Below are 27093 nucleotides of genomic sequence, written 5' to 3'. Positions count from 1 at the left end.
TTTGTGTAACCTGACTTGCAAGATAGGTTTTTCAATTACAAAAGAACCAGTTATTCTATCACGAGTGAAGGTTGAATCGGATTCAAGAAAACTTTACAGAAGCATCAGATGACATAAGCCCTTTCAGTTGCTGCAAAAGACAAAAAAAGGGGGAAATAAACGAATTTGACCAACTGCAAAATCCTAAAATATTTCTTTTGATTTTGTGTTTCCATTTACACAGAACCCTTTTTAGCAACACACAACATCAGGTCAAGAGTTGCAATCAGAGACATGTTTCCAGGCAAATAAATGAACAATTCAGGTACCCCACAAAATCCATGTGCTTACAATTCATAAAGACAGGCTCCTAGAGCCTTTCCACCATAGCTGAATCATTACTTTCTTGAGGCGCTCTCCACTGTGGAGTTTCTCTTGCTATTGGCAGCATCTACAAGGTGATACTGTTCTTGCATCTTTGTGTCCAGAACTTAAATAAACCAAAAAGCTAAAAAAAGTATTCCTTTTGTTCACAAAATCATTGTTTAAGCTAACCACCAACATCAACCGTGAGGCAAACAGGTCTCTGCTACTCAAAACAAATGAGATTAAGGCCATAGAAGTGAGCTGCTCTTGCTAAACTGAAGGTCAAGGAAGTCAATTGCTTCATATTATACAATCATCTAAAATTTGGTCATGGTGGCTTCATATTATACAACCATCTAAAATTTGGTTATGGTGCCCCCGTGGTTGAGGTCCTCCTGGCTAGGGAGAGAGTCAAACATCTGGAAGCTCTGGACATCCTGAGTTCAAACCACCAGAAGGAGGGTGTGCCTGTAACTCTACCAGGAGTGTGAAAATATCAGGTCAATTTCATTCCCGGGTTTACCATGCAGGTGAGCCTGACGTGGCTCGATCTAGGGTGCATTCCTCAGCATGAAAAGAAAAGAAAGATCATGGCCATCTAGAAAACGAACTGATGAATAAATGACTTTACAGGGTCATTGAAATCTGACTTCCAGGATGAAAGTATTCAGCACAGTTTTCCCTGATTCTGAAGTGAAAGTTATGGAGCCTACTACTGAGATGCCCTTGTTCATTGAAGATGCCTTTTCTCTCAACTGTCATCTGAAATATAAAACCTAGGAATCACATATCCAGAAATAAACCATTGAAGATCAAACATGGTTACCAATATATGCTTAGCAGATTGACATGCTAGCTGGCTACATTAGCATGACAGGGATGCAGCATAAAGCAAACAAAATATGAGATAATCAATAACCGCAAAAAAGACGCTGTCCATAGTGGAAAATGCCTTTAGGTCAATAAATAAATTTATGTGGTCCAATATTATACCCACAGTTTATCGCAGCATGGAAATAATAGTAAGCACAATTAAAAGGAATTTGCCCGCAGAACCTACTGATTTCCATTTTGAATAACATTTTCTAACACCAGAAGGCAACAAGTGACAACGGATACTGAATTCCTGTCAGTCGTGAACATTCAGTGCAATAGCTACAGTAATGTGTACACCTTTTTGTATGATCGTAAGGCCTTCGGGTTTAATTTTGATTGATATTTATGTAACTGTTGACATCATGTGTACTTGATCCTTTATAGTTGGACGAGTTAATAACCAGTAAAAAAAAACTATTCCTTGCCCTACTATTTATGGCTAAACCAGTAGATAATTAAAAATTAAAATAAAAAGAGTGCTCGCAATAAGGTGTACACAGTTATTAGACATGCAGTTTTGAAAAGCCACAAGGGGTATGGCACAGGTGTGCATGCATGCACACACATACACACACAATAAAAGACACACTTCAAGCAGAGGTTAGACTGATTATGATACAAAGATCAAGTGGTTCACATGCAACACTATCCAAAACAAGACCAAATGAGTGATTTTGCTACATTGCATGATTGACACTAAGAAAAAAAAGTGTCAAAGTCATAATTGCTTGTGATGCTAGAGAAACCAGTTTGCAGGTCATAGGTTGTCACCTTAGTAGTCAAAGGTGCTAAGTGATGCCTAGGCATTGGCCCCCATAGGTGCTAAGCAAGTGCCTACGTGTCACCTAGAGACCCACAAAAGATCATAATTATTTGAATAAAAAATCATAAAAAAATGAAAAGCTTAAATGTTACAAAATAGAAAATACATAATTAAAACATGATTATAATTAAGGGTGTCAACGGGTCGGGTTTACTCGGACCCGACCCAGACCAAACCCTATAGGGTCCGGGTATGGTGACAAATAAGAAGACTCGATTAAGACCCAGGTCCAGACCCGAAGGTTCGATTAATACATGGACTTAGGTATAGTTCGTGAAATTTTATACCAGACCCGGGCGCGACTCGAGTTCCGATTAAGACCCGCACTTTTTCAATGTAAAAATGATAAAAAATATTATTTTACTAGGTACGGTCTGGGTCTGGTTCATGTAGTTCTTATCGAGTTCGGGTATGGTTTCTCTTATAGTAGACCCGCTTAGACACAGGTCCAGACCCGATATCATACCCGAAAATCTGGTCCAAGTTTGGTTCCACCTGGATCTGAACCAAACCCGACCTGTTGACACCCCTAATTATAATGGCTTAAATATTATAAAAAACTAAATATAAAATACCAACATTAGTGTTCCCCACCTAAGCACTTGCCTACGCACCTAGGCAAGATTTTAATTGATAAGATTTTCACATGCTTAGAGACCTCAAAATCCGCACCAAGGGGCACAGAGACCTAATTTAAATATTATAAGACAAATATAGAATACCAACCTTGGTGTCCACCTACGCACCAAAGCAGGACTTTAACTAATAAGATTGTCGCATGGTCAGAGACCATAATATCCACCATATATATATATATATATATATATATATATATATATATATATATATATATATATATATATATATATATATATATATGTCACATGGGTGCGGGTGCGGCACTTTCAAAAACCTTGAGTGCGGGGGTGCGGCAATATATATATATATATATATATATATATATATATATATATATATATATATATATATATATATATATATTATAATTTTTAAGTTTTATCAGTTAACAACTGTGAAGCGTCATCCGTTGATTCCAACATTGAAAATATCAGTGCAGGAAAGAGCCGTTTCGGCTCCCCACCTGAGCCGACACATACCGAACATCCGAAAGCCCACATAGCGGCAAGGGAACCAACAACAACAACACGTTGCAGTGTGGCCTGCCAAACTGCATGTCCAAGCCCTCTGTCAAGTTCCACAAGGAACCTTGCAGTTGAGCTGTTAGCACCGAGTAGGGACACGATTCCACTGCGGCAAAGGGAAAGCAAACGCAGAGACCCAAGAAGCACAAGTCGTGCACACAACCATGTGCACGATGGACATGTTGAGAAGTCGAGCACCCAAGCACCTCGTGGCAAATTAGCACCGCTTGCAGCCACGACAACGTCGGGCCCCTCCCCGACATTCTAAGAGGGTGAGAGGGAAGACGAAGAGGAGAGGAGGAGAGCATAAGGAGTCGGGGGCATACCTGGAAAGGTCCGACAAAGCGATCGGCAGCGGCGTCGGGGTTCGGCTTTAGGAGGAGAGGAAGGGAAGATTAGGGCAAAAAAAATGTGCCCTAATCCTCCTCTTCGCAACCCTTTTCATCAGGGATTTTTTTAGTCTAAAAACTGGACAAAAATGACCCTGGGTGCGTTGACCGCACCCAGAGTCAGGTTGACCGCACCGGGTGCCGCATCGCGTCGATGCGGGTGTAGCACCTGGTTGGCCGAATCCCTGTGACATAGTATATATATATATATATATATATATATATATATATATATATATATATATATATATATATATATATATATATATATATATATATATATAGAAAGTGGTAGTTGTGCAACCCTTAGGTGCACAGCTAGCTACCTGCACAATTGCGTTGGCCATGCGATGGACAGCCAATGCAAAAAATAGTTAAAAGTGTTTTTAGCAGCGGTTTCTGACCACTGCTAAAGGTCCCAGTTTTCGTTGGAGCCTTTAGCAGCAGAATTGGGACCTTTAGCAGTAGTCAAAAACTGCAGCTAAAGGCCCCAACGGAAATTGGGACCTTTAGCGATAGTTTTTTGACCGTTGCTAAAGGCCCCAGTTTTTGTCGGGAACTTTAACAGCGGTCGAGAACCGCCGCTAAAAGGGAATTTTTGTGTTTTTAATGATATTTTTAGCATTTTTTGCAGGAAAAACGCTGAGCGTCGTTCCATTCAGGGTTGCACTCCTATGGATTGTGGAGCTACACCTCTCTCTCTCTCTCTCTCTCTCTCTCTCTCTCTCTCTCTCTCTCTCTCTATCTATCTATCTATCTATCTATCTATCTATCTATCTATATATATATATAAAGAGAGAGAGGACTAGCTTCCTATGGTCTTAGGTGCCTACTGCCTACCATGAATGAAGGAGGGGTTTCCAAGTTTTTCCCAAATCTGACCATGGACCATGCAAATGCATTCGGCATGGTCAATTTGCTACGAAATGACACTTGGATCATGTTTTTTCAATAAAAAAAACATGATTTTTTAAGCCTTGAATATTTATGATATTTATAAAAATTTTACACCATAGATTTTCAAACCTTATAAAAACCTACCTGAACAAAGGAATCAAATGATGCAAGAGTCCATTCCTATAAAATCAAACACGTAGAACATATTTGCATGGCTAGGTTTGAGAAAAACATGAAAAAAAAAACCTTCAAAAGCCCCGTAGGCGGTAGGCACGGATCAATGTAGGCAGCTATTATCTCTCTCTCTTTATATATATATATATATATATATATATATATATATATATATATATATATATATATATATATATACATATATATATATATATATATATATATATATATACGGAAACCGGAATACATTTACCAACCAAATATGTTTTTTGGTATGAATCAAGATTTTCATAGGTTTTTTTTGCAAATCTAACCTTGTAGATGCATTCGACGTGGTCCATTTGCTAGGAATAAACTCTTGGATCATCATAATCAGATAAAAAAATGTGATTTTTTATGCTTGAATATTTATGAAAATTTTAAGCCATTGATTTTCAACCCTTAAAAGATCCTTTTTATACATAGTAATTGGATGATCCAAGAATCTATTTCTATAAAACCAAACGTCTAGATCACACCCGTATGGTGAAATTTCGAAAAAAGTAAAAAAAAAAAAACTATGAAAATCTTGATTCATACTGAAAACATATTTGAGTTACACAATATATATATATATATATATATATACAAAAAGGAATAACATCGAACAAGTGTATTGTTGAATGGTGTGGGACATACGAGCATCACGCATCGATTTTGTGCAAAACAGAACTGTTGACCTTGACCATGGAGATGTGTTCAGCATGGTCAAATTGCTAGAAAATGACACTTGGATCGTGTTTTTTTTATAAAAAAATATGATTTTTTAAGCCTTGAATATTTATGATATTTATAAAAATTTTACACGGTCGATTTTCAAACCTTATAAAAACCTACCTGCGCATCGGAATCAAATGATACAAGAGTTCATTCCTATAAAATCAAACACGTAGAACACATTTGTATGGCGAGGTTCAAGAAAAACATGGAAAAGAATCCTTCAAAATGAACTAAGCATGTAAGAGAATAGGTTGAAGAAAATTTCTCATAAGAATGATGAAGAATCCATGTTGGTTGTCTCTAGGCCTGGATCCAAATAACTTGTTGAGAAACAGCCACCGTATATATACATATGCATTAAGGGTAGTTTGGTAACTATTAAATAGGTTGGATCTATCTCGTTTATTTTATTGTAGCAAAGGGTATTATTGTAAATAATATATTCCTGTCTAATCTCTCTATTTAAGTGAGATTAGCCCTAATGAGAATTAACGATTCTTTCTCCTCTTTCTCTCTCTCTCCTCTCTCCTGTTTTACTTGAAACCCTAGCCGACTTCAACATGGTATCAGAGCATATTACAGATCTGGGCGTGTGATCTGATCGAGTTTCTCCTCCTTGGGCAGCTGCAACCTAGTTGCTCAAACCATATGTAGCAACTAGGTTTACGCGTGGGAGCAGAAAGATTTTTTTCTTTCCGGCCTGCAACTTGAATCTGATGCCAGATTCTTGGATCTGACGTCAAGTTTTGTTCATGGTGTGGACGTAGACGAGAGATCTACTGTCGACATCAGTGTGGAGGTCAGTCGACGGATGGAAGTATGTGATTTCAGCATTGTGGTCATCTGGTATGTAAAGATTGCAGTCGTTGTTTGAAGTCGATCTGGTGTTGAATGTCTCAGTTTTTTTTATCCAATTCTGCGTTCAGATCTGGGTGTCGATCTGAAGTTGAATGTTGCAGTTTTTTTATGATCCAAGTCTGCGTTCAGATTTGGGTGTTTCAAATCTACTTGTTGTCGTGGTTGTGGGTTTCATGTTGCCTGTCGCAGCCTTTCTCTTTGTGATCTAAATCAGATCTGTTGTGTCGATGGAAGTGTTTGTGGGTGGTGGTTTTAAATCTAATAATGGAAGTTGCCGATCGGGTGGAAAATCAGATCTGATCAGCGTCTCTTAAATCTGATCAGATCTATTAGTGTTGGAGTTGTAGATCGATGTTGGTCAAATACATAGTCGTTGGTGGACATCTCAAATCTGAGTATCAAGGTCGTGTTTTAACTAAGTTATAATTGGTTATTGGTTGCACTCTTTCACAGAAGAGTAGATTTTTTTTTGCGACAGACTGTTGTGTGGGAGTGTTTGTGCAGTGGAACACATCTACGGTCCAATCACATGGCTGAAACGCAGCAAACATATTCGAAGAATGACTCAATGACTGATTATAAAGCTTTTGCAAATCCATTCTCCTATGGATCATCCGTAAAGCTGGATGAGACCAACTATGCTAGATGGTCTCGTACGTTCATGATGTTTGTCTCAGGGCATCGCAGAAAACATATTTTGTTAGAAAGTTAGCTTAAAGACAAAACGGGAAAATATGTGACATGGGAAGAGGATAATGATATTGTCATGCCATGGATTATGAACAGTGTGCAACCTTCTGTAGCTGATGGGCTAATTTATTACACAACTGCAAAACAAATGTGGGATAATTTGTGAGATACTTACTCACAAGAAACTAATGTAAGTCGTATTCTTCAAGTGGAGCAAGAGATCTATCAATTGCAGCAAGGAGAGCAAACTCTAGCCCAATACTACGCCTCTGTGAAAGCAGCTTTTGAGAGATTAAATGCACATAGACCATTGTGCTGTGATAAACAAAAGCTACACCAAGAGCACACCATGGTCGCGCGGCTCCTTACTCGTTTGTCAGTTGAATTCTCAGTTGCCAAAGTTAAGATGTTGACGGGCTCAGATGTCCCCACTCTTGCTGAGGCATACAATCGACTGAGCAGGCTTGCCATGACCCTTCCTTCATCCCAATCGGAATCACAAACCTCTGCTTTGTTTGTTCCTATGGCTGAGGCCGAGGTTTTATTCCTAATACACGGGGTCGTGGATGTGGTCGAGGCACATGAAGAAGAGGCAAGTTCTAGTGCACCTACTGCAGGAGATTTGGGCATTTAGAAGACAGATGCTTTGACAAGAATGGACGACCTTCTGCACCTTCAGCTAAAGTTGTTCCTACGGCACAAGTTGCCAAACCTGAGTCTCTCGTTGTTCCTCCTAGTGATTCGGTTACACTTGCTCGTGTTGAGTATAATGATCTGTTAGCCCATCGTTCATCTAGTTCTTCTCCCATGGCTGATGTTGCATGTTCTGCAGGTGATGGATTATCTTGCCAACGTAGTAGATGGATTATTGATTAGGGGCATCTAGACATTTGTGTGGAAATTCATGTGATTTTTCAAATTTAAATAGTGTTGCTAAGCATAAAAAGGTAGTTCTTGCCGATGGAAGTTCCTCTCCCATTGTTGGCCAGGGAAATATTGCTATCTCCCCTACTCTTCAGTTATCAAATGTTCTTCATGCCCCTTCATTCCCTCAAAATTTGTTATTTGTTAGTCGTGTTGTCAAAGAATTGAATTGTAGAGTAATATTTGATCCTGCCTGCTGCACTTTTCAGGACTTGCTAGCGGGGAAGAGGATTGGTGGAGGCTATGAGGAAGGTGGAGTTTATTATTTACACCAACCAGTTGGATCTGTTCATTCGGCAGTTGAGTCCTCTTCTAGTCCGCTGCTTTGGCATCATCGTCTTGGTCATCTTCCGTTGCTGAAATTGCATAGAGTTATACCTCATATCTCGTCGTCCACTACCCTGTTGTGTGAAGCATGTCAACTTGGGAAGCATCACGGGAGTTCATTTTCGTCTAGTCAGAGTCCTTCGAGTCAGAATTTGTTTGATCTTCTTTATGTTGATGTTTGGGGTTCAAGTAGAATTCATAGTCGTTATAAGTGTCGTTATTATTTAGTCATTGTATATGATTTTTTCAGATTATCTTGGGTATTCTTGTTAAAAGATAGGGTTGAAGGCCCCATTATTCTCAAATCCTTGATTATTGAAATAAAAACTCAGTTTAACTCTTGCGTCAAAGTTGTTCGCACTGACAATGCTCTTGAATTCAAATCCTCTGAATTATTATAATTTTACAAAAATCTTGGAATCCAACCTCGGACTTCTTGTCCTGATACCTCGCAACAGAATGGAGTAGCTGAGCGCAGGCATAGACAAATTCTAAATGTCGCCCGTTGCCTCATGATCCAGTCTAATATGCTTGCGTCCTACTGGAGAGATGTGGTTCTAACTGTGGGATACCTAATAAACCGTATGCCTTCAACTTCTGTAGGGGATCGTATTCCCATTCAAATTCTCAGTCCTGAAGCTCCTCTTTTTCTTATCTCTCCAAAGGTATTTGGTTGGTTGCATGTGCTTTGTTCATAAACTTGGTCCCAACTGAGATAAATTGTCACCTCAGTCTATAAAATATGTTTTTGTTGAGTATCCCAAGCACCAAAAAGGATATTGTTGTTATGATCCTTTATCGCAGAGAGAGTATGTCAGTGCAGATGTTTCCTTTTTTTAGTCTATCCCATATTTTTCTAGTAATTCTCTGATATTACATGCTAGTCAAGGTGATTCCTTTCCTCTTCATGTCCCTCCTTTTCCATTAGAGTATGTCTGTCTTGAGCCACTTGTTCCATGTCTGACTACGTCTCGTTACAAGAATCCTCCTGTGGTGTACACACATCGAGCTCCACCCAACTCTATGCCCTTGCCATCAGCTTCTCCAGAGGTAAGTGTTCTTGATCCTACTGAAGAGCCTATTGTTGATGGTGATTTACCTATTGCTCTTCGAGAGGGAAAAAGGCAGTGTACGCTTCACCCCATTTCTCAGTTTGTTTTTTAGGCAAGACTTGGTGTTAATATGAAAAATTTTGTACTAGCATTATCTGCTGCATCCATTCCCCTCAATCATCATCAAGCTCTTCTAAACCCCAAATGGGCGAAGGCCATGCAGGATGAAATGGATGCAATGCTTTTTCGGGGAACATGGGCTTAGTCGATCCTCTGCATGAGGCTGATATTGTTGGTTGTAAATGGGTCTATACTATTAAGTATAACTCAGATGGATCGATTGAAAGGTTTAAAGTCCGCCTGGTTGCTAAAGGCTATACTCAAACCTATGGAGTGGACTTCTTTGAAACATTCTCTCTTGTTGCTCGCCTTGGGACTATTCGTCTTGTTTTGTCAGTTGCAATGCACCATGGTTGGTCTCTATGTCAGCTTGATGTGAAAAATATCTTTTTGTGTGGGGACTTGGAGGAGACAGTTTACATGCAGCAACCTCTAGGGTTTGAGGTTCAAGGGGAGTGTCAGAAAGTATGCAAGTTGAACAAGGCAATCTATGGTCTTAAACAGAGTTCCCGTGTGTAGTTCTCCAAGCTGGCTAAGGTCATTGTAAACACCCCAAATTTTTCAAGTTCATTACGGACATCTCTGTTCACATATGTCAGTCCCCTGCAGGGCGATATAGAGCCCCCCCCTAGGTCCACTCCAGTCTAGAGGTCAGTTTACCCCATTTTGATAATAAAAATATCATTTTACCCCTAAGTCACCCTTAGCCTTTTTGTCTGATCATTTCTGACCATTTCAGCTAATTTAGCTCGTTTCAGGAGAAATAAGCTCATTTTAGCTCGAATCTTAACCAAACTACCCCCGAGTTAGTCAAATCCATTAGATCCCATCCCAGTGAGTCTAATCTAAGTTCACCAGGAGTTCGAACAGCTCAGTTCCAGTTCAAAGTTACTCAAACCTTTGTTTCAGCTCATTTTAGCTCGTTTGAGCTCAATTCAGTCCAAATCGAGCTGACTCCAGTCGGTTGAGCTAATCTTCTGGCTCTGAATTTAGTTTATTTGAGTATAATTGGCTTCGAATTCAGATCATTCTGATCGTATCCAGTTCAAATTAGTTCAGACCAGTTTTGTACTGTGTTTCTACCCCTGTAGGGCGAAAACAAAAAAATACAAAGTTCTTCAGGGCATTGTTTCTGACATTTTTCTAAACTGGGACAAATCTCAATTCAGACTTAGATCAATTCCTTCATCTAACATCTTATCAATATCCGAGATCCAATCCATTTCTATTCAGATATTGGATCCAATGTTGAATCTTGTATCTAATTTCATTCCGAACCTGGATTTTCATCTGATTCATTCAGAAATCCATACCTAGAGTCCAATTCATTCTTTGAAACCTGGAATATCTCATCAGATATCCAGGATCCAATTAAACCATTTTCGGATTCATTTCAATCTGGATCCACCTTCTGATCCGTTCAAAAGTTTAATCGAATCAATTTCTGAATTCAGATTAATCTAACATCTGAGATTCAATTTCACTTTGATTCTGATTCAGATCCAAGATTCAAATCCATTCTCTGAACTGGATCCAAAATCAAAATCCCAATTCTCATTATAAATTTGGGGTTTTTCCATTTTCAATTCTTTAGAAATCTATATTAAAGGTTCGATTCCCATTTTTCGAACCAATTTTCTTCAAATCGAGATCCAGATCCAATCTTTTTTCAAAACCTCGGATCCAGATCCTTTTCAAAATTCAATTTTTATTCTAATTCCAAAATCAATTCATGAATTTCAAATTCAAAATCCATCATTTTGCAAAAATTCTTTTGAAAAATACCCTAGATCCAGTTCAAAATTCAGTTTGGATTTCAAAATATCAAAATGGATCCAGATCCAGTTTCAAAATCCAAATTTTATTCAGAATCGATTTGGGGATTTCGAATTCAAAATCAAAATCCAATTTTTATCCCCAATTTCAAAAATAATCTTTGAATTTCAAAATCCAAAATCAACATTTTTGCAAAGTTTCTCAAAATTCAATCTGGATCCGGTTTTAACCCAATTTGGATTTCGAAAATCAAAAATGGATTTTTTAATCCAATTATTTCCAATTTTTCCTTTTTATTTCTCATATGTTATTTCTCTTTTTTACCTTAATTTCAAAATCTTAAAAATAATATTGTTTTCAAAGAGGAGCGCCACTTGGTATTTTCAAAAATCAAAATCAAAATCAAAATCAAAATTGTTTTGAATATAACTTTAAAAAACCTTTTGCTTTTTAAAACCACATGAGCATCACTTGCAAGGTGATGCCATGTGTCAAAATTTCAATAAAATGCCCTCTTTGCCCATCTACAAAACTAGAAAATGACACATGGGCACCCTCTTGCAAAAGGGTACCATGGGTCAAGATTTTTGACAAAGGGCATTTTTGCCCATTTAATAAACTAGGAAATCCCACATGGGGTTGGAGCCAACTTTGGGCCCTCTGGGATTGCCACATTAGCCTATTCCAATTGATTTTGAGCTTTGGGGATGCCCATATTGCCCCCAAGCTCAACTATAATAGACCCCTTATGGGGGTCGATTTTGATAAGTTGAAAATTTGAGAAATTGAGAGAATGAAAAGAATTCTCTCTTTCTCCTCTTCTCCCTCTCTCTCATTCCTTCCTCCTTGAAGTTGACGCCATTTTTGGAGAAGCTTCAAGCCCTCTTCAGCCCAAGGTAGGCCTCCTTCCCTCTTTTGATTTTTTTTTATTTCTTGTAATTTTAATTTCCATAGTTAGATTTTTTTTTCCTTGTATTTTCAATTTCATTCAATGCATAGCACTATGGATTTAATGTATTTGAATCTCAATTTAGATCATCTAATCCATGCATTTTGATCATTAATCTATGCATTTTCATTCAAGCCCTTAGAATTTTGAGATTTGATCGTCTATAGATCAAATCTCATATTCAATGGACTAAATCAATTTCAATTTATGTCCCAATGCTTTCAATTTGATTTTTAGATGTTTTAATTCTTTTTTTGCATCATTTTCATCATCATCCATGATTTGAAATGATAGATCTCATGCTTGATCACTAGATCAATTCATTAATGAGATGTTATTCTATTCAATCATGTTTAGATGATATTTTCAATTTTTGCCCGTTTTAAATCTATTAATTCACCTGTAATTAGGGTTCATTTTAATCTGAATTTTTTACTGCAACTTCATGCATATGTTTTCAGAATCTCCACCAAAAATCAGATCATTCTGAGTTCGTTTAACCCACTTTAAAAATCGAGATTCAAAACCTGTTATTCTGCACCGTCAAGATTTTAGCAGAATCAGGACCGACTTGCTGGAGTGATATCTCCCTAACCGGAGATGATCTCTCTGATCCGTAAAAAGTGGTGTCTCCAAAATTGAATCTAGTTTGCTCATACAAAATTTTAGCAATTTCTATGATCGATTTCTATTTCATTTGCATTTAAAACCGAAACGATGTCTGTCTGCAACCTCAGGCGTTGCTCAGATCTACGATCGAATTGTTGCAATCATATCTCCCTAATGGGAGATCATTTTCCAATTCTGTAAAAAAGGTTCTCTTCATTTATATGTCTAGTTTATCTCTGCCAATTTTCAGAAATTTCTATGGTCCATTTTTATTTTATTTTGATTAAGTTTCGAAACCCTGTATTCTGATTCTGTATAGACAATTTTGTATATATTTTGATTTCATATCATAGTTGTTGCACTTTTTCAACAAATCGTCATTCGATTTGCGACATTCTTTTAGCAAATCTCTATTCGATTTGCGCAAATCGCTATTCGATTTACATAAATTGCAATTCGATTTGTGAAATCGTTATCTCAATTTGTATTCAGCAAATCGTTATCTCGATTTGAAGTTAGTAAGTCGTTCGATTTGCATAAATCGATATTCGATTTGTGCAAATTGTTATTGGATTTGCACCGATTTGCGTAAATCGCTACTCGAATCAGGGCCAACTTGCCAGAATAATATCTCCCTAGTCGGAGATCTCTTCGATCCGTAAAAAGTGGTGTCTTCGTAATTGAATCTAGTTTATTCCTGCCAATTTTTAGCGATTTCTATGATCATTTTATGTCTAATTTTGATTGAAAATCAGATCCCTGTCATTCTACATTATTTGAGTTGCACAGGTTTTAGTCCATTTTTCTAGAGTCAACAGGAGATCATTTTCCAAAATTATAAAAAGGGTTTTCTTCCTTTATGTGTCTAATTTTTTCATATCAAATTTTATAAACTTTTATGTTGTTTTGATATTTCAAATCTGTCAAAAACCGAAACTGGTTACAGAATCCCCATTTCTATAACAGGTTCAATTCTTGAAATGGAATAGTGACTTTTCGAAGTCACCATTTCCAAACCAAGATTCATTTTCCAAATCTATAAATTGAAAATGTTTCATGATTGAACTGAGCAACTTCTCCCATAAATTTAGGAAAAATTGAATCAGTTTAGCCTCTGAAACTCCAAAATTACAAAAACTTGTCTGTCAAAACTCAATTTCCTGATTTCAAAATTTATTCTTCAAATGTTTCAATCATATCTCGAGTTTTAAAACTTATTTTCAAGATCTGTAAAAGGAAAATGTTTCCCTAATGAGTTAGGAATCCATAGAATCATTTTCAGCTCAATTTGAGTTGTTTTAGGCTTCCATTCATTCGAAATACTCAGACAGGGACGATTTGCGTATCTTGATTTTGAAATATCTTGTTTTAATTGGATAAAGAACCCAAATTCGAATTTTTCTCCAATCTTTATCTACATTTTTTTATTCTAGGACCCTTCTAAGGTTATTAGAAACCTTCACATCAAATTTTATCAATTTTTAACACGTTTATGGATTTTTCTTCATTTTTTAAAGCATAAAAAGGCTAAATTGTGGATTTTCTTCAATTTTTCAATAATTGAAGCAAATTCATAAATGCCTACATTTATTTCTAACATGTTTGCTCATTTTGTAGGATTTCCTTTTTCTTTCTTTTTAATTATTGTAATTCATTCAAGGGTTGTAATAATTGTATTAATGAGAATATTATTTTTATGCTTAGTTTAGAATGAATGAGCATATAAATCAATTTCATGCTAATTCCTTGCATTTTATTTTCCTTTATTTCTAAATACACTATGGAAACACGAATGGCATGTGCACCATCTAATAAAGGGTAAATAATGCTAAGTAAAGTTCGTATTTTCGGCCCTAGTCGAAATATGAATAATACTTAGAATTATTATTATTTATTAAATAAAAATTTGACCTACACTTTTAGGTCATTTTCGAAATTTATCATTTCTTTCATAATTCTCTTTTCTTCCTTTATTTGAATTAAAATAAAGATTAATAACAAATGTATTTGTGGCCCTAGTCATGAATATATTAAAATTAATTTTGTTTTAATTCTATAAAGGCACAAAATCTTTTCATTCTTTTTCTTTATCAGAATTTTAAATAAAGATTCATTTAAAGTATATTTGTGACCCTAGTCATGAATATATGAAAATTAATCTTATTTTTAATTCTATAAAGTATGAAACTTTCCTTAAAATTCAAATGATTTTTCAAAGAAATAGCATTGTTGAGAATAGGTGGTTTTTAGTTTAAGTTCTTTTATATTAGAGGTCTTTTGAAATTTTGTTCTCATAAGGACTTAGATGTAATTTTTCCTTTTAGCCTCTCTCTATTTAATATAGAGAGAAGCCCTAATCTGAATATAACGTGATTAGTTTTCTGTGCAGCTCTCTCTCTCTCTCTCTCTCTCTCTCTCTCTCTCTCTCTCTCTACACAGGTGGCTGCTCCCTTCTACATGGTATCAAAGCCCTCGATCTCGGGAGCGTGATCACGAGAGGACTGATCTTCACCAACGAGAGAAAAAAAAAAACCAGACTGCGTGAAATCAGGTTTGCTGTTGCACTATTGTGGAAGATCTGATAACAGATCTGGGATGTTACCCAGATCTGTCGTCAGATCTAAGGATGGAGCTCCTGTCGTGATTTCCTGGAGCTGTAACCATTTTTTTTGAATCTGGAGTTTTTTTTCTCTTCGTGGGAGTTTTTTTTTTTCGTGATCTCCTGTCGTGAGTTCCTGGACATTGACGAGTTCCTGCTGTTGCGTGCTTGCCGTGATTGACGTGCTATTGGTTGTTCCTGTTGTTTGGGTCACGCAACAAGTTTCTGTGTTGCTGCGTGCCAGCTGTGATTGTCATGTTTTCTGTGCTGACTGCGTGCCAACCGTGATTTTTCATTTTTCTGTGCTGATTGCGTGCCTGCCGTGATTCTAAAATTTATTTCCTGTGTTTTCTGCATGTGATCGAGATATGATTGATCTATTTAATGGTCTTCTGAAGACTTATTGGCCTTTATGCCTTATATGCTCGGGGAACAGCAGTTGTCGTGATCATTTGTATTGCAACTGAATTTTATCGTTGGTCGTGGTGTGTTTGGGTGCAGCAATGGTCGTTACTCCCTGCTGTGTCGAGTTTTGTTTCGTGCTGTGTTAGTTTAAGCTATCCCTCTGTCGTGAAAGCAACAGGAGTGATTCTCTGCTGGTTGTGGGCTGTTTTTTTTTTTGGAAACAGCAGGGCTGATTCCTTACAATGTTGGAAAATTCTACTTGAATACTTGTTGTTCAAGTGAGCAGTATAGTTGAACATTCGAAATATGATTCTAAAATGGAACAGATTGGGGAGTATAAGGCTTTTGCCAACCCCTTCTCGTACGGCTCTTCCGTAAGGTTGAATGAAACCAACTATGCCAGGTGGTCCAGAACTTTTATGATGTCGGTATCTGGACATCGTCGAAAACATATTTTGTTGAAAGACGAACCCCCTGAAAAATTGGGAAAATATGTTACTTGGGATGAAGATAATGACATAGTTATGTCATGGATCATGAATAGTGTCGAACCCCATATTGCAGATGGATTGATCTACTATAATACAGCCAAATTGATGTGGGACAATCTTCGTGATACATACTCACAAGAAACTAATGTGAGTCGTATCCTGCAAGTAGAACAGAGATTTATAATTTGCAGTAGGGAGATCAGACCTTGGCCCAATACTATGCCTCTGTCAAAGTTGTGTTTGAAAAACTTAATGCTCACAGGCCTCTTTGTTGCTCGAAGCAAAAGGATCATCAAGAACAAACCAAGGTTGCTCGTTTTCTTACAGGTCTTTTTTCAGAATTTTTTGTTGCAAAAGTTCAAATGTTGACTGGATCAGATGTTCCCACTCTTGTTGATGCATACAATCGTCTGAGTAGACTTGCGATCTCTCTGCCACAATCTCAGCCTGTGACTCAGTCATCTACTCTTGTTGTCTCATCTGGTTATGGGCGTGGAAATACTCAGAATATCAGAGGACGAGGACGTGGACGTGGTATGGGAGGCAGAGGAAAGCTTTAATGTACATTCTGTGGAAAATCTGGACATTTAGAAGATCGTTGCTGGGATAAGCATGGTCGGCCAACCTCTTCTTCATCAAAGTCATATACTCCTAAAGCAAATGTTACTACTATCGAGACAACAAACGTACAGGAGAATATCTCTGCAAGTGACCGTAGTATCACCCTCAGTCGTGCTGAATATGATGAGTTGATAGCTCTTCGTCCTTTGAGTTCCATTTTCACTCCTCCTGTAGCTGGTGTTGCCTATTCAACCGGAAATCATCTTCATCCGACTGACAGTAAGTGGATTATTGACTCTGGTGCATCCAGACATTTGTGTGGAAATTCACTTGTTTTCTCAGATAAAAAGGATATTAATGCTCATCGAGGAGTCTCATTAGCCGATGGGAGTTCCTCCCCGGTCGTTGGTCAGGGAAATATTTCTATATCCTCTTCATTACAGTTGCAAAATGTTCTTTATGCTCCAAACTTTCCTCAAAGTTTACTTTTTGTTAGTTGCCTTATAAGAGAGCAAAACTGTATAGTAATATTTGATCCGATGAGTTGTCATTTTCAGGATTTGCTGACAAGAAAAAAGATTGGTGGAGGCTATGAAAAAAATGGAGTCTACTATCTACATCATCAAATGGGTAATGTTCATGCTGCAGTGGAACACGCATTCAGTCATGTTCAGTGGCATCGTCGTCTTGGTCATCCTTCTTTGTCAAAGCTTCGTTCGGTCTTTCCTCAAATTCCTTCCACCACATCATTTCAGTGTGAAGCATGTCAATTGGGAAAGCATCATCGAAGTTCGTTCCCTTCGAGTCAGAGTCAGTTTAGTAATAAAGCTTTTAAACTTTTTCATGCAGATGTATGGGGTCCTAGTAAGATTCCTACTAGGACTCAGTGTCGTTATTATCTTGTTATTGTTGATGATTTCTCTAAGTTGTCATGGGTATTTTTAATAAAAGAACGATCAGAAGTTCCAAGTATTGTCAAATCCCTAATTCTTGAAATAAAAACTCAGTTTGAATCTATTGTCAAGATTGTTCGCACTGAATGCTCTCTAGTTTAAATCAAAAGGTCTGTTACAATTTTACCAAGATCATGGCATCCAACCACAAACTTCCTGTGTCTATTCATCTCAACAAAATGGGGTGGCTGAGCGCAAACATCGGCACCTGCTTGATGTTGTCAGGACCATTATGATTCAATCCAATGTTCTTGCGTTATACTGGGGTGATGCGATTACCACTGTTTGCTATCTGATCAACCGCATGCCTTCGTCTTCTGTGGGTGATCAAATTCCATTATATATCCTAAAACCTAATGCCCCACTTTTCTCTTTCTCACCAAAAATATTTGGATGTGTTTGTTTTGTACACAAACTTGGCCCTGACCGTGATAAATTAGCCGCTCAAGCTACAAAATGCATATTTATAGGTTATCCAAAAAATCAAAAGGGCTATCGATGTTATGATCCTATTTCTCGCCGAGAGTATGTCAGTGTGGATGTATCTTTCTTAGAATCCTCTCCATATTACTCTATTCCCAGTTCCCTGCTGCAGGTTGATCCAGCTGAGTCTTTTCCATTACCTATACCTCATTTTCCTTTGGAATATGTGCCCTCATTACTGAACCAAACTTCATCCTCTTCCAGATTTAATAATCCTCCATTGGTATATGTGCGTAGAGCTCCACCTCCGCAAGAGCCTTCATCTTCTTCTTCTCCTGAGGTAAGTTCTACTGACAATAGTGATCTTCAGGATGATGATAACAGGCCTATTGCTCTACGAAAGGGGACACGACAATGCACCTTATATCCCATATCTCATTTTGTCTCCCATGCCAGAATTGGGCATCAGATGAAGTCTTTTATTTCAGCCTTATCTGCTGAAACTATTTCTCTGAACTATCAACAGGCAGAACTTGATAATCGCTGAAAGCTGGCTATGCAAGAAGAAATGAATGCTTTAGTATCTCAGCATACCTGGGATCTAGTTGATTCCCCAGCAGATGCTGACATTGTTGGATGTAAATGGGTATATACAATAAAGTACAAATCTGATGGTTCTATTGAAAGGTACAAGGCCAGATTAGTAGCGAAAGGGTATACTCAGACATATGGTATTGACTTCTTTGAAACTTTTTCTCCTGTTGCACGGATGGGTACCATCCGTCTTGTTCTCTCAGTAGTTGTTCAGCATGGTTGGAGCTTGTGCCAATTAGATGTGAAAAATGCATTCCTATATGGGGATCTATCTGAGACCGTTTACATGCAACAACCTTCAGGATTTGAGGCTAAGGGGGAGTGTCAGAAGGTGTGTAGATTGAGAAAGGCGATTTATGGCTTGAAACAAAGTCCTCGTGCAAGGTTTCAAAAGTTGTTTGAAGCGATGTCAAGCTTTGGCTTTAATAGATCAGCAGCAGATCATACACTATTTATAAAGAAAACTAGCTCTGGCATAGTTCTTATGGTGGTATATGTGGATGACATCATTCTTACAGGAGATGATGTGAAAGCTACTGAAGCCACAAAGGCTCATCTTCAAAAACACTTTGTTACAAAAGACCTTGGTTCACTCAGGTATTTTCTGGGTATAGAAGTTGCTAGGAGTCGTGAAGGGATGGTTTTGTCTCAACGGAAGTATGTTCTTGACTTATTAAAGGAAACGGGCATGTTGGGAGCTAAACCAGCAAATATTCCCATGGACCATAAAGTTCAGTTGTTTGAAGAAGGGTCAAAACCAGTTGATAGCAAAAGTTATTGCTCCCTAGTAGGGAAGCTATTATATGTAACTGTTACCAGGTCGGATATTGCTTTAGCAGTAAGCAAAGTTAGCCAGTTTATGGACAAACCAACTGAGGTACACTGGAATGCAGCCATAATGATTCTCAGATATCTAAAATCCTCTCCTGGAAAGGGGTTATTGTTCAGGAAAGGTGGAACTCTGGATATAGTAGCCTATTCTGATGCTGACTATGTTGGATCTGTAGTAGATAGAAAATCTACCACAGGATTCTGTGTGTTTTTGGGAGACAACTTGATTTCATGGAGAAGTAAGAAACAAAATGTGGTTTTCCAGGTCGAGTGCAGAATCAGAATATCGGGCTATGGCCCAAACAGCTGCTGAATTGATGTGGGTTCGCATTGTTCTTCATGATCTCCAGGTGAAGGTTTTCTCTCCAATGACCATGATGTGCAATAACAAAGCGGCAACATATATAGCAAACAATCCTGTCTTTCATGAGAGAACAAAGCACATTGAGGTTGATTACCACTATGTAAGAGATATGATTCAAGCTGGTCATATCACTACCAAATACCTAAAGTCGGAAGAACAAGTTGCAGATATGTTTACAAAGCCTCTTGTTAGGCCAAATTTCTCAAAATGTTGTGACAAGCTGAGCATGATTGATATCTATGCTCCAGCTTGAGGGGGAGTGTTGAGAATAGGTGGTTTTTAGTTTAAGTTCTTTTATATTAGAGGTCTTTTGAAATTTTGTTCTCATAAAGACTTACATGTAATTTTTCCTTTTAGCCTCTCTCTATTTAATATAGAGAGAAGCCCTAATCTGAATGTAACGTGATTAGTTTTCTGTGCAGCCGACTCTCTCTCTCTCTCTCTCTACACAAGTGGTTGCTCCCTTCTACAAGCATATTCATCATTTAAGATAGAATTGCATCATTTTTTTAACTTATTTCAAGTTATTTTCAAATTTTCAAGTGATTTTCGAAATGATTTTCAAAAACAATTTTTATTTCTGAATTCAAAGTCATTTTTCCATTTCCATTATCAAATTCAAAGTTATTTTTCAATTTCAATTTCATTCAATTTCAAATCTTATTTGAAATATCTATTTTCAATTTCCAATTTTCGATTTTTATTTCTAATTTTCCATTTTTTTCAACTTTGAATTTCATTTCAATTTCAAATATTAAATTCAATTCTTTATTCCAAATTTCGAATTCTAATTTTATTTTCAAATTTTCCATTCTAAAAATTCAATTCTTAATTCTGAATTTCATTTCAATTCTCAATCTTTATTCCAAATCAAATTTTGAATTTTCAATTCTAAGTTCCAATTTCATTTCCAAAATTCCAATTTTCAATTTCTTTAGTTTAAATTTCAAATTCAATTACATTTTAGATTTCAATTCTTCAATTTTAAATTCAAAGTTCAATTTCCAGTTTCAAATCTAATTCTGATTTTAATTTCAACTTTTAATTCCAAATTCAATTTCAAAATTCGATTTCTAAAGTCCAATTCTCAATTCAAAAATCAACTCAAATTTGGATTTTTTAATCAATTCAGATTTTGAAATTTGACTTTGAATTCAATTTCAAAAACTTCAATTTCATTTTTTTTTTTCATTTTCAATTCAAAAACTCAACTTCAAAATTCCATTTCAAAGTTGAATTCAATTTTCAAACTCAAACTCAATTTCAATTTATTTAGTTTAAATTTCAAAACTCATTTTTCGATTTCAGATTTTAATTTCAAATCAAAAGTTCCATTTCAATATCAAACCCAATTCTGATTGTCAACTTCAAATCCTAAAATTCCAAATATAAATTCCAAGTTTGATTTCTGAATTTAATTCTCAATTCAGAAATCAAACTCCAAATTCGATTTTCTATTTCAAATCAATTCAGATTTCAAATTTCAAAACTTAACTTTGTATTCAATTTCAAAATCTTTAAATTTCAAGCTTTCAATTCAAATCCATTTCAAGTTCCAACTTCTCAATGCAAAATCGATTTCTGAGTTTCAAAGTCATTTCTTAAAGGATATTTTCAAATCCATTTCAAAATCACTTGAAAAATCCAAATTTCTGAAGCATTTCCAAAAGCATACATATCTTCAAGTTCAAATTCATAGCACAAGCCTGATTCAATGTGCATTTAGGACTTAGAATAATTTCTTAGGCAAATTTAGGCAAAGCAAATGCATAAATTCGATCATTGGTTCAATTATCCCTGGTAAATGCACCAGGAATGGTTGAACATCGTACCGACGAGCGAACCCCATATCTTCATTTTCTCGCACTTTTCTAAAAACGAAAGCGAGTAAATTTTCAAAATCTTTTTCAAAAGGTCAAGTGGACCTTGCGAGAGTTTTCTCTTCCCCTAAAAAGGAAAAAGAAAAATTTTTGCAACGATCACAGTCATGTCAGCATTTGGGTTTGCCAGATCAGCCTCTGATCAGTCTCTTTTTATGAAAAAGACTTTTACAGGGATTATAGTTATGCTAGTATATGTTGATGACATTATAGTCACAGGAAGCAGTGAAAAAGACATCTCTAAGACAAAGTCCCATCTTCAGAAACACTTTGTGACTAAGGATCTAGGACCACTAAGATATTTCTTAGGCATAGAGGTTGCAAGGAGTAGAGAAGGATTGGTTTTGTCACTGCAGAAATATGTCTTGGACCTACTGAAGGAGACAGGGATGTTAGGGGGCCAAACCTGCAAGGATTCCTATGGATCCTAAGGCTCATCTGTTTGATGAAAAATCAGAGTGTGTGGAAAGTAGTCGTTATCGCTCTTTGGTTGGTAAGCTATTATATGTGACTGTGACCAGACCTGACATATCTTTAGTCGTGAGCAAGATAAGTCAGTTTATGGACAAACCTACAGAGGCTCACTGGGAGGCTGCAATGATGATTCTCAATTATCTAAAGTTCTCCCCTGGTAAAGGACTATGGTTTAAACAAAACCCTTTTTTAGATGTTACTGCCTATTCAGATGCAGATTATGCAAGGTCGGTTGTTGATAGAAAGTCGACAATTGGATTTTGTGTGTTTGTTGGAGGGAATCTGGTTACTTAGAGAAGTAAGAGACAAATTGTTGTTGCCAGGTCGAGCGTTGAGTCTGAGTATCGGGCTATGGCTCACACTGCTGCAGAGATGATGTGAATTAAATCTGTGTTGACAAATCTCCAAGTGAAAGTTTCATTACCTATGGTGATGATATGTGATAATAGCGTTGCTACTTATATTGCCAATAATCCAGTGTTTCATGAAAGGACAAAGCATATTGAGGTGAATTGTCACTATGTACGTGACCTGGTACAGACGAGGTACATTTGTACCAAGCACATATCTTCTGAAAACCAAATTGTTGATGTCTTCACCAAACCCCTAGCTAGTTCTAATTTTTCAAAATGTTGTGACAAGCTGAGCATTATTGATATATATGCTCCAGCTTGAGGGGGAGTGTTGAGAAACAGCCACAATATATATACATGTGCATTAAGGGTAGTTTGGTAACTATTAAATAGGTTGGATCTATCTCGTTTATTTTATTGTAGCAAAGGGTATTATTGTAAATAATATATTCTTGTCTAATCTCTCTATTTAAGTGAGATTAGACCTAATGAGAATTAATGATTCTTTCTCCTCTCTCTCTCCTCTCTCCTGTTTTACTTGAAACCCTAGCCGAATTCAACATGACTATGACAACAAAAGAAAAATCATTTGTCATATTGTATCAAACTAAGGAAAAATGATGAAAAATATTATACGAAGAATAAAGTGGCTACGTTTGAAACACCTCAAGAGACTAAGGATGATGATACTTCTCAAGATACATCCATTTGAATAGCTAAATCCTTATCTCAACTGGTACAACCTCTTATTAGATGATTTTCTTCTTCAATTAGAGTCGTGGTCTCATCTTAGACCAATCTTGGTAAATTTTCTTGATTCTGGTGCATCTTTTCACATGACTCCAAATCATGATATTTTATCTGAATGTCATAATAACTCTAAGTGTGTCAAAAGTTTTGCCTATCGATGGTACATATCTTGAAATCAACGGAATAGAAATTTTGAGAAAAATCTTTCAAATACAAAAAAAAATCTAAAAAATAGATATATTATCAAATTAAATTTGAATCTTCTATCTGTCTCCCAAATATCCGATTATGGTTGTAATATCTCATTTTCTTCAAATGAATATTGGGTGCAAGATCGTCAGTCAAAGAAGCTGATTAGAGAAAGAGGTCTCTACTATATGGATTTTTTTGAGATACCCAAAAATACATTTTGTTGATGTAAAACCTGTAAATTTTTTAGAGTTTAAATAAATAAAGGATTAACTGTAACTTCGAGTTAAAAATATACTTTCATCTTTTAAACCTCAATTTTGGATGTTTTATATGCTTAATTATGTATTTCTGACAAAGGGTAAAATTTCCATTTCAATAATTTTTGTAGATAAAATATTGTTAAAATATTCAATTATCATAAAAATTGATCATTTTAAAGAGTCACAAACTCATTTAGGTGTTTTTTATGTGTTTCAAACTTAACAAGACATATTTTAATGATTTTCGGAATAATTTCTTAAAAGGGTATTTTGGTCATAAAATTATTCACAGGAAATATTTTAAATGAATAAAATATTGTTTAGAACCAAACTTTCGTCTAAATAAGACTATTACTAGCTAAATAGACTTAGTCTAGTTTTATTTTTATTTTACTTTAATTTTTTTATAAAGAATCTTTTTTTTATTATTTATTTTATTTGTATTTATTTTAAGCTCTTTGGGTTGAGCTGAACCGGACCCAAACTGGGTCCAATCCGAACCCAACCATTTTACGCAAAACGAAGAGAAGGGCGGGGCCATTAGAGCGCCCGACCCACCCCCTTCTCTCGTTTTCCTTTCTCCTTGTCTCCTTCAACCCCCAGCCTCCTCCTCCTTCCCTTTTCTCCTTTGTTCACCCCTTCTCTTCCCCATTTATGCGTTGGCCAGTGGCCGAGCCACCGTCGTTACCGCCCCTGTCTACGGCTCCTCTTCCGCTTTCCCCCCTTCTTCGTCATTTCTCTCAGTCGCCGCCCCTCGCCTGTGCTTTTCTCTCCTTCACTTCCTTCTCCTCCGTTCACCCAAACCCGATCGGCGCCTCTTGGTCTGGATCGACGACCACGTGATTTGATCCTCCAACTCCATTTTCTTGCTGATCGAGAGGGTTCGACCTTGATTTCAAGCTCAACGGTGACCCCAAACTCGCATTGCAGAGCTACGGGCAGTACCTCTACTGTGGTCTTGTTCTCATCTCGCCCTTCGCCCAGAGGTGAGTAAGATTGTTGGATTTGGCGACCGTTCTCAATGTTATTGATTCCGGTCACATTCTGATTGTGGCTAGAGACATTGGGGCTTATTTAATTTGTGATCGTGAAACCAAATGCATAGCATATTTCGGTGAGGAGCGAAGAAAGGGAAGCATTGGGGCGATATGGTATCATTTTGGCGTATTGCTTTGCTGAGGTAAATGTAGATTCCTCAATATAAGATGCGCTATTTCTTTGTATCTCACTAGATTAGCGTTTTGGCGTAGCTCTGAGTGAAGTCTTGGGTTAGACTTAGAGGGTTTGATGTAGATGTAGGAGGTATTTTACCTTTTGATCGCGCCTCTTTGCCTGATCTCGTTCATGCAAAATTTATTTCTAAAAGGGAGGAGTACACTCAAGTTTGGGCCTAGTTAGGGGTTTTATTCGGGTTTTTGCACGTTCCCTTGAATAGGGACCCGTGCACCGCAGTTCGGGATCATTTTTCACGCTTAATAGTGGGTTGAAGTGTGAGAAAAGCCCAGAATTGATGAACAGGAAGCTGCAAAGGAGAAAGTGAATGGGCTGCAACTAATCACGTTTTTCCATTGTGGAAAAATCGTGACCTCTTCAATACTTATAATGTAAAGCATAATACATGACCTAATACATGGCTATATGACACAAATAGCCCTAATAAGTTACAGTATTTACAAGTTTGTCTAATATCAATTAGACATATTACATAAGCGGAGTTTGGATCCGGGTCCGGATCCAAACCTTAAGTACAAACACAAGTATACCCAGTCTAATAGCCTCCCTCAAGTTGTGCATGATTTTGAATCATGGACAACTTGCCTTTTAGAAACCAAAACCGGCACTTTGTGAGTCCTTTGGTGAACAAATCGGCCACTTGGTCTTCTGTTCTAATATAATGAGGCTCCATCTCTTTCTCCTCAATCTTCTGTCTGATAAAATGTTGATCAATCTCAATGTGTTTGGTCTTGCTGTGATGAATAGGATTAAGAGATATTTGAATAGCACTTTGATTGTCACACAAAAGAAAGCAACCAGTAATCTGCTCCTTTAATTCTGTTAACAAATGTCTAGTCCATGTCACTTCTGCCGTAGCAGCAGCCATCGCTCTATATTCTGCTTCCGTGCTAGATCTAGCCACGGCCTTCTGTTTTCTGCTACTCCAAGAAACAAGATTGGCACCAATGAAAACACAATACCCTGAAACTGACTTTCGATCATCAGGATCCCCGGCCCAGTCCGCATCTGAATAAGCAATGATGTCATGAGCAGTATTCATGGATCTGCTTTTGGTGTACAAGAGTCCATCTCCAACCGTACTCTTCAAGTACCTCAGTATCCTTTTTACTGCATTCATATGTCCCGTCCTTGGCTCATGCATGAATTGGGAAACTTGATTGACTGAATATGTAATATCGGGCCTGGTAAAAGTAAGATATTGAAGCATTCCCACTAGACTCCGATATTTGGTGGGATCATGATACAAGTCTCCATCTTGCACACTTAGTTTCTGGTTAAGCGCACTAGGAGTAGCAAGAGGCTTGCAATCTTGCATTCCACCCTTTTCTAGCAGATCTAGGGTGTATTTATGTTGGGTCAAAGTAAGTTTATTTCCTTGATTATCCAACTCTACCCCAAGAAAGTATCGAAGGTTTCCAAGGTCCTTCATTTTGAACCTTTGACTCAGAAGATCTTTAGTTTCTTGAACATGATTCTCACTGCTTCCTGTAATAATTATATCATCCACATATATCAACAAGAAGGTATAGTAAACTCCTTGCCTCGAAGAATAAAAAGGGAGTGATCCAATTGTGATCGATAAAAACCATATTTTTGAATTTCTAGGGAGAAACTCTCAAACCAAGATCGAGATGCTTGTTTCAATCCATAGAGTGCTCGATTTAGTCTACATACATACTCCTTTGAATCTCCTTCTGTATAGCCTGGTGGTTGTTCCATGTATACTTCTTCCTTCAAATCTCCATGAAGAAAAGCATTCTTCACGTCTAGCTGACTTATTCTCCAACCATAATCTACCGCCAATGAAAGAACAATGCGAATTGTGCCCATTTTGACAACTGGACTGAAAGTTTCATCATAGTCTTGTCCAAACTCTTGGGTGAATCCCTTTGCTACAAGACGAGCTTTGTATCGTTCAACACTCCCATCCGGTTTGTATTTGATTTTGTAGACCCATCGTGACCCAACAACATTCTTATTTGGAGGTCGGGGGACA

At 37.1% G+C, this 27093-nt stretch overlaps 1 protein-coding gene across 1 annotated transcript in view; it reads right to left on the bottom strand.

Annotated features, from left to right (window-relative positions):
• Positions 1 to 259: 259 nt before the first annotated feature.
• ELP6 (elongator protein 6) overlaps positions 260 to 27093 on the bottom strand; it is a 115008-nt gene continuing 88174 nt past the window's right edge. The window contains exon 6 of the mRNA XM_090016931.1: positions 260 to 1107. Within this exon, the coding sequence (XP_089873057.1) occupies positions 973 to 1107 (135 nt within the window). The 3' untranslated portion in view covers positions 260 to 972. The remainder of the gene's footprint in view (positions 1108 to 27093) is intronic.

This window comes from Nuphar pumila, chromosome 9, assembly GCF_984573655.1.
Source record: "Nuphar pumila chromosome 9, dmNupPumi1.hap1.1, whole genome shotgun sequence".
Taxonomy (NCBI): Eukaryota; Viridiplantae; Streptophyta; class Magnoliopsida; order Nymphaeales; family Nymphaeaceae; genus Nuphar; species Nuphar pumila.
This window is presented reverse-complemented; position numbering and strand designations above follow the sequence as displayed.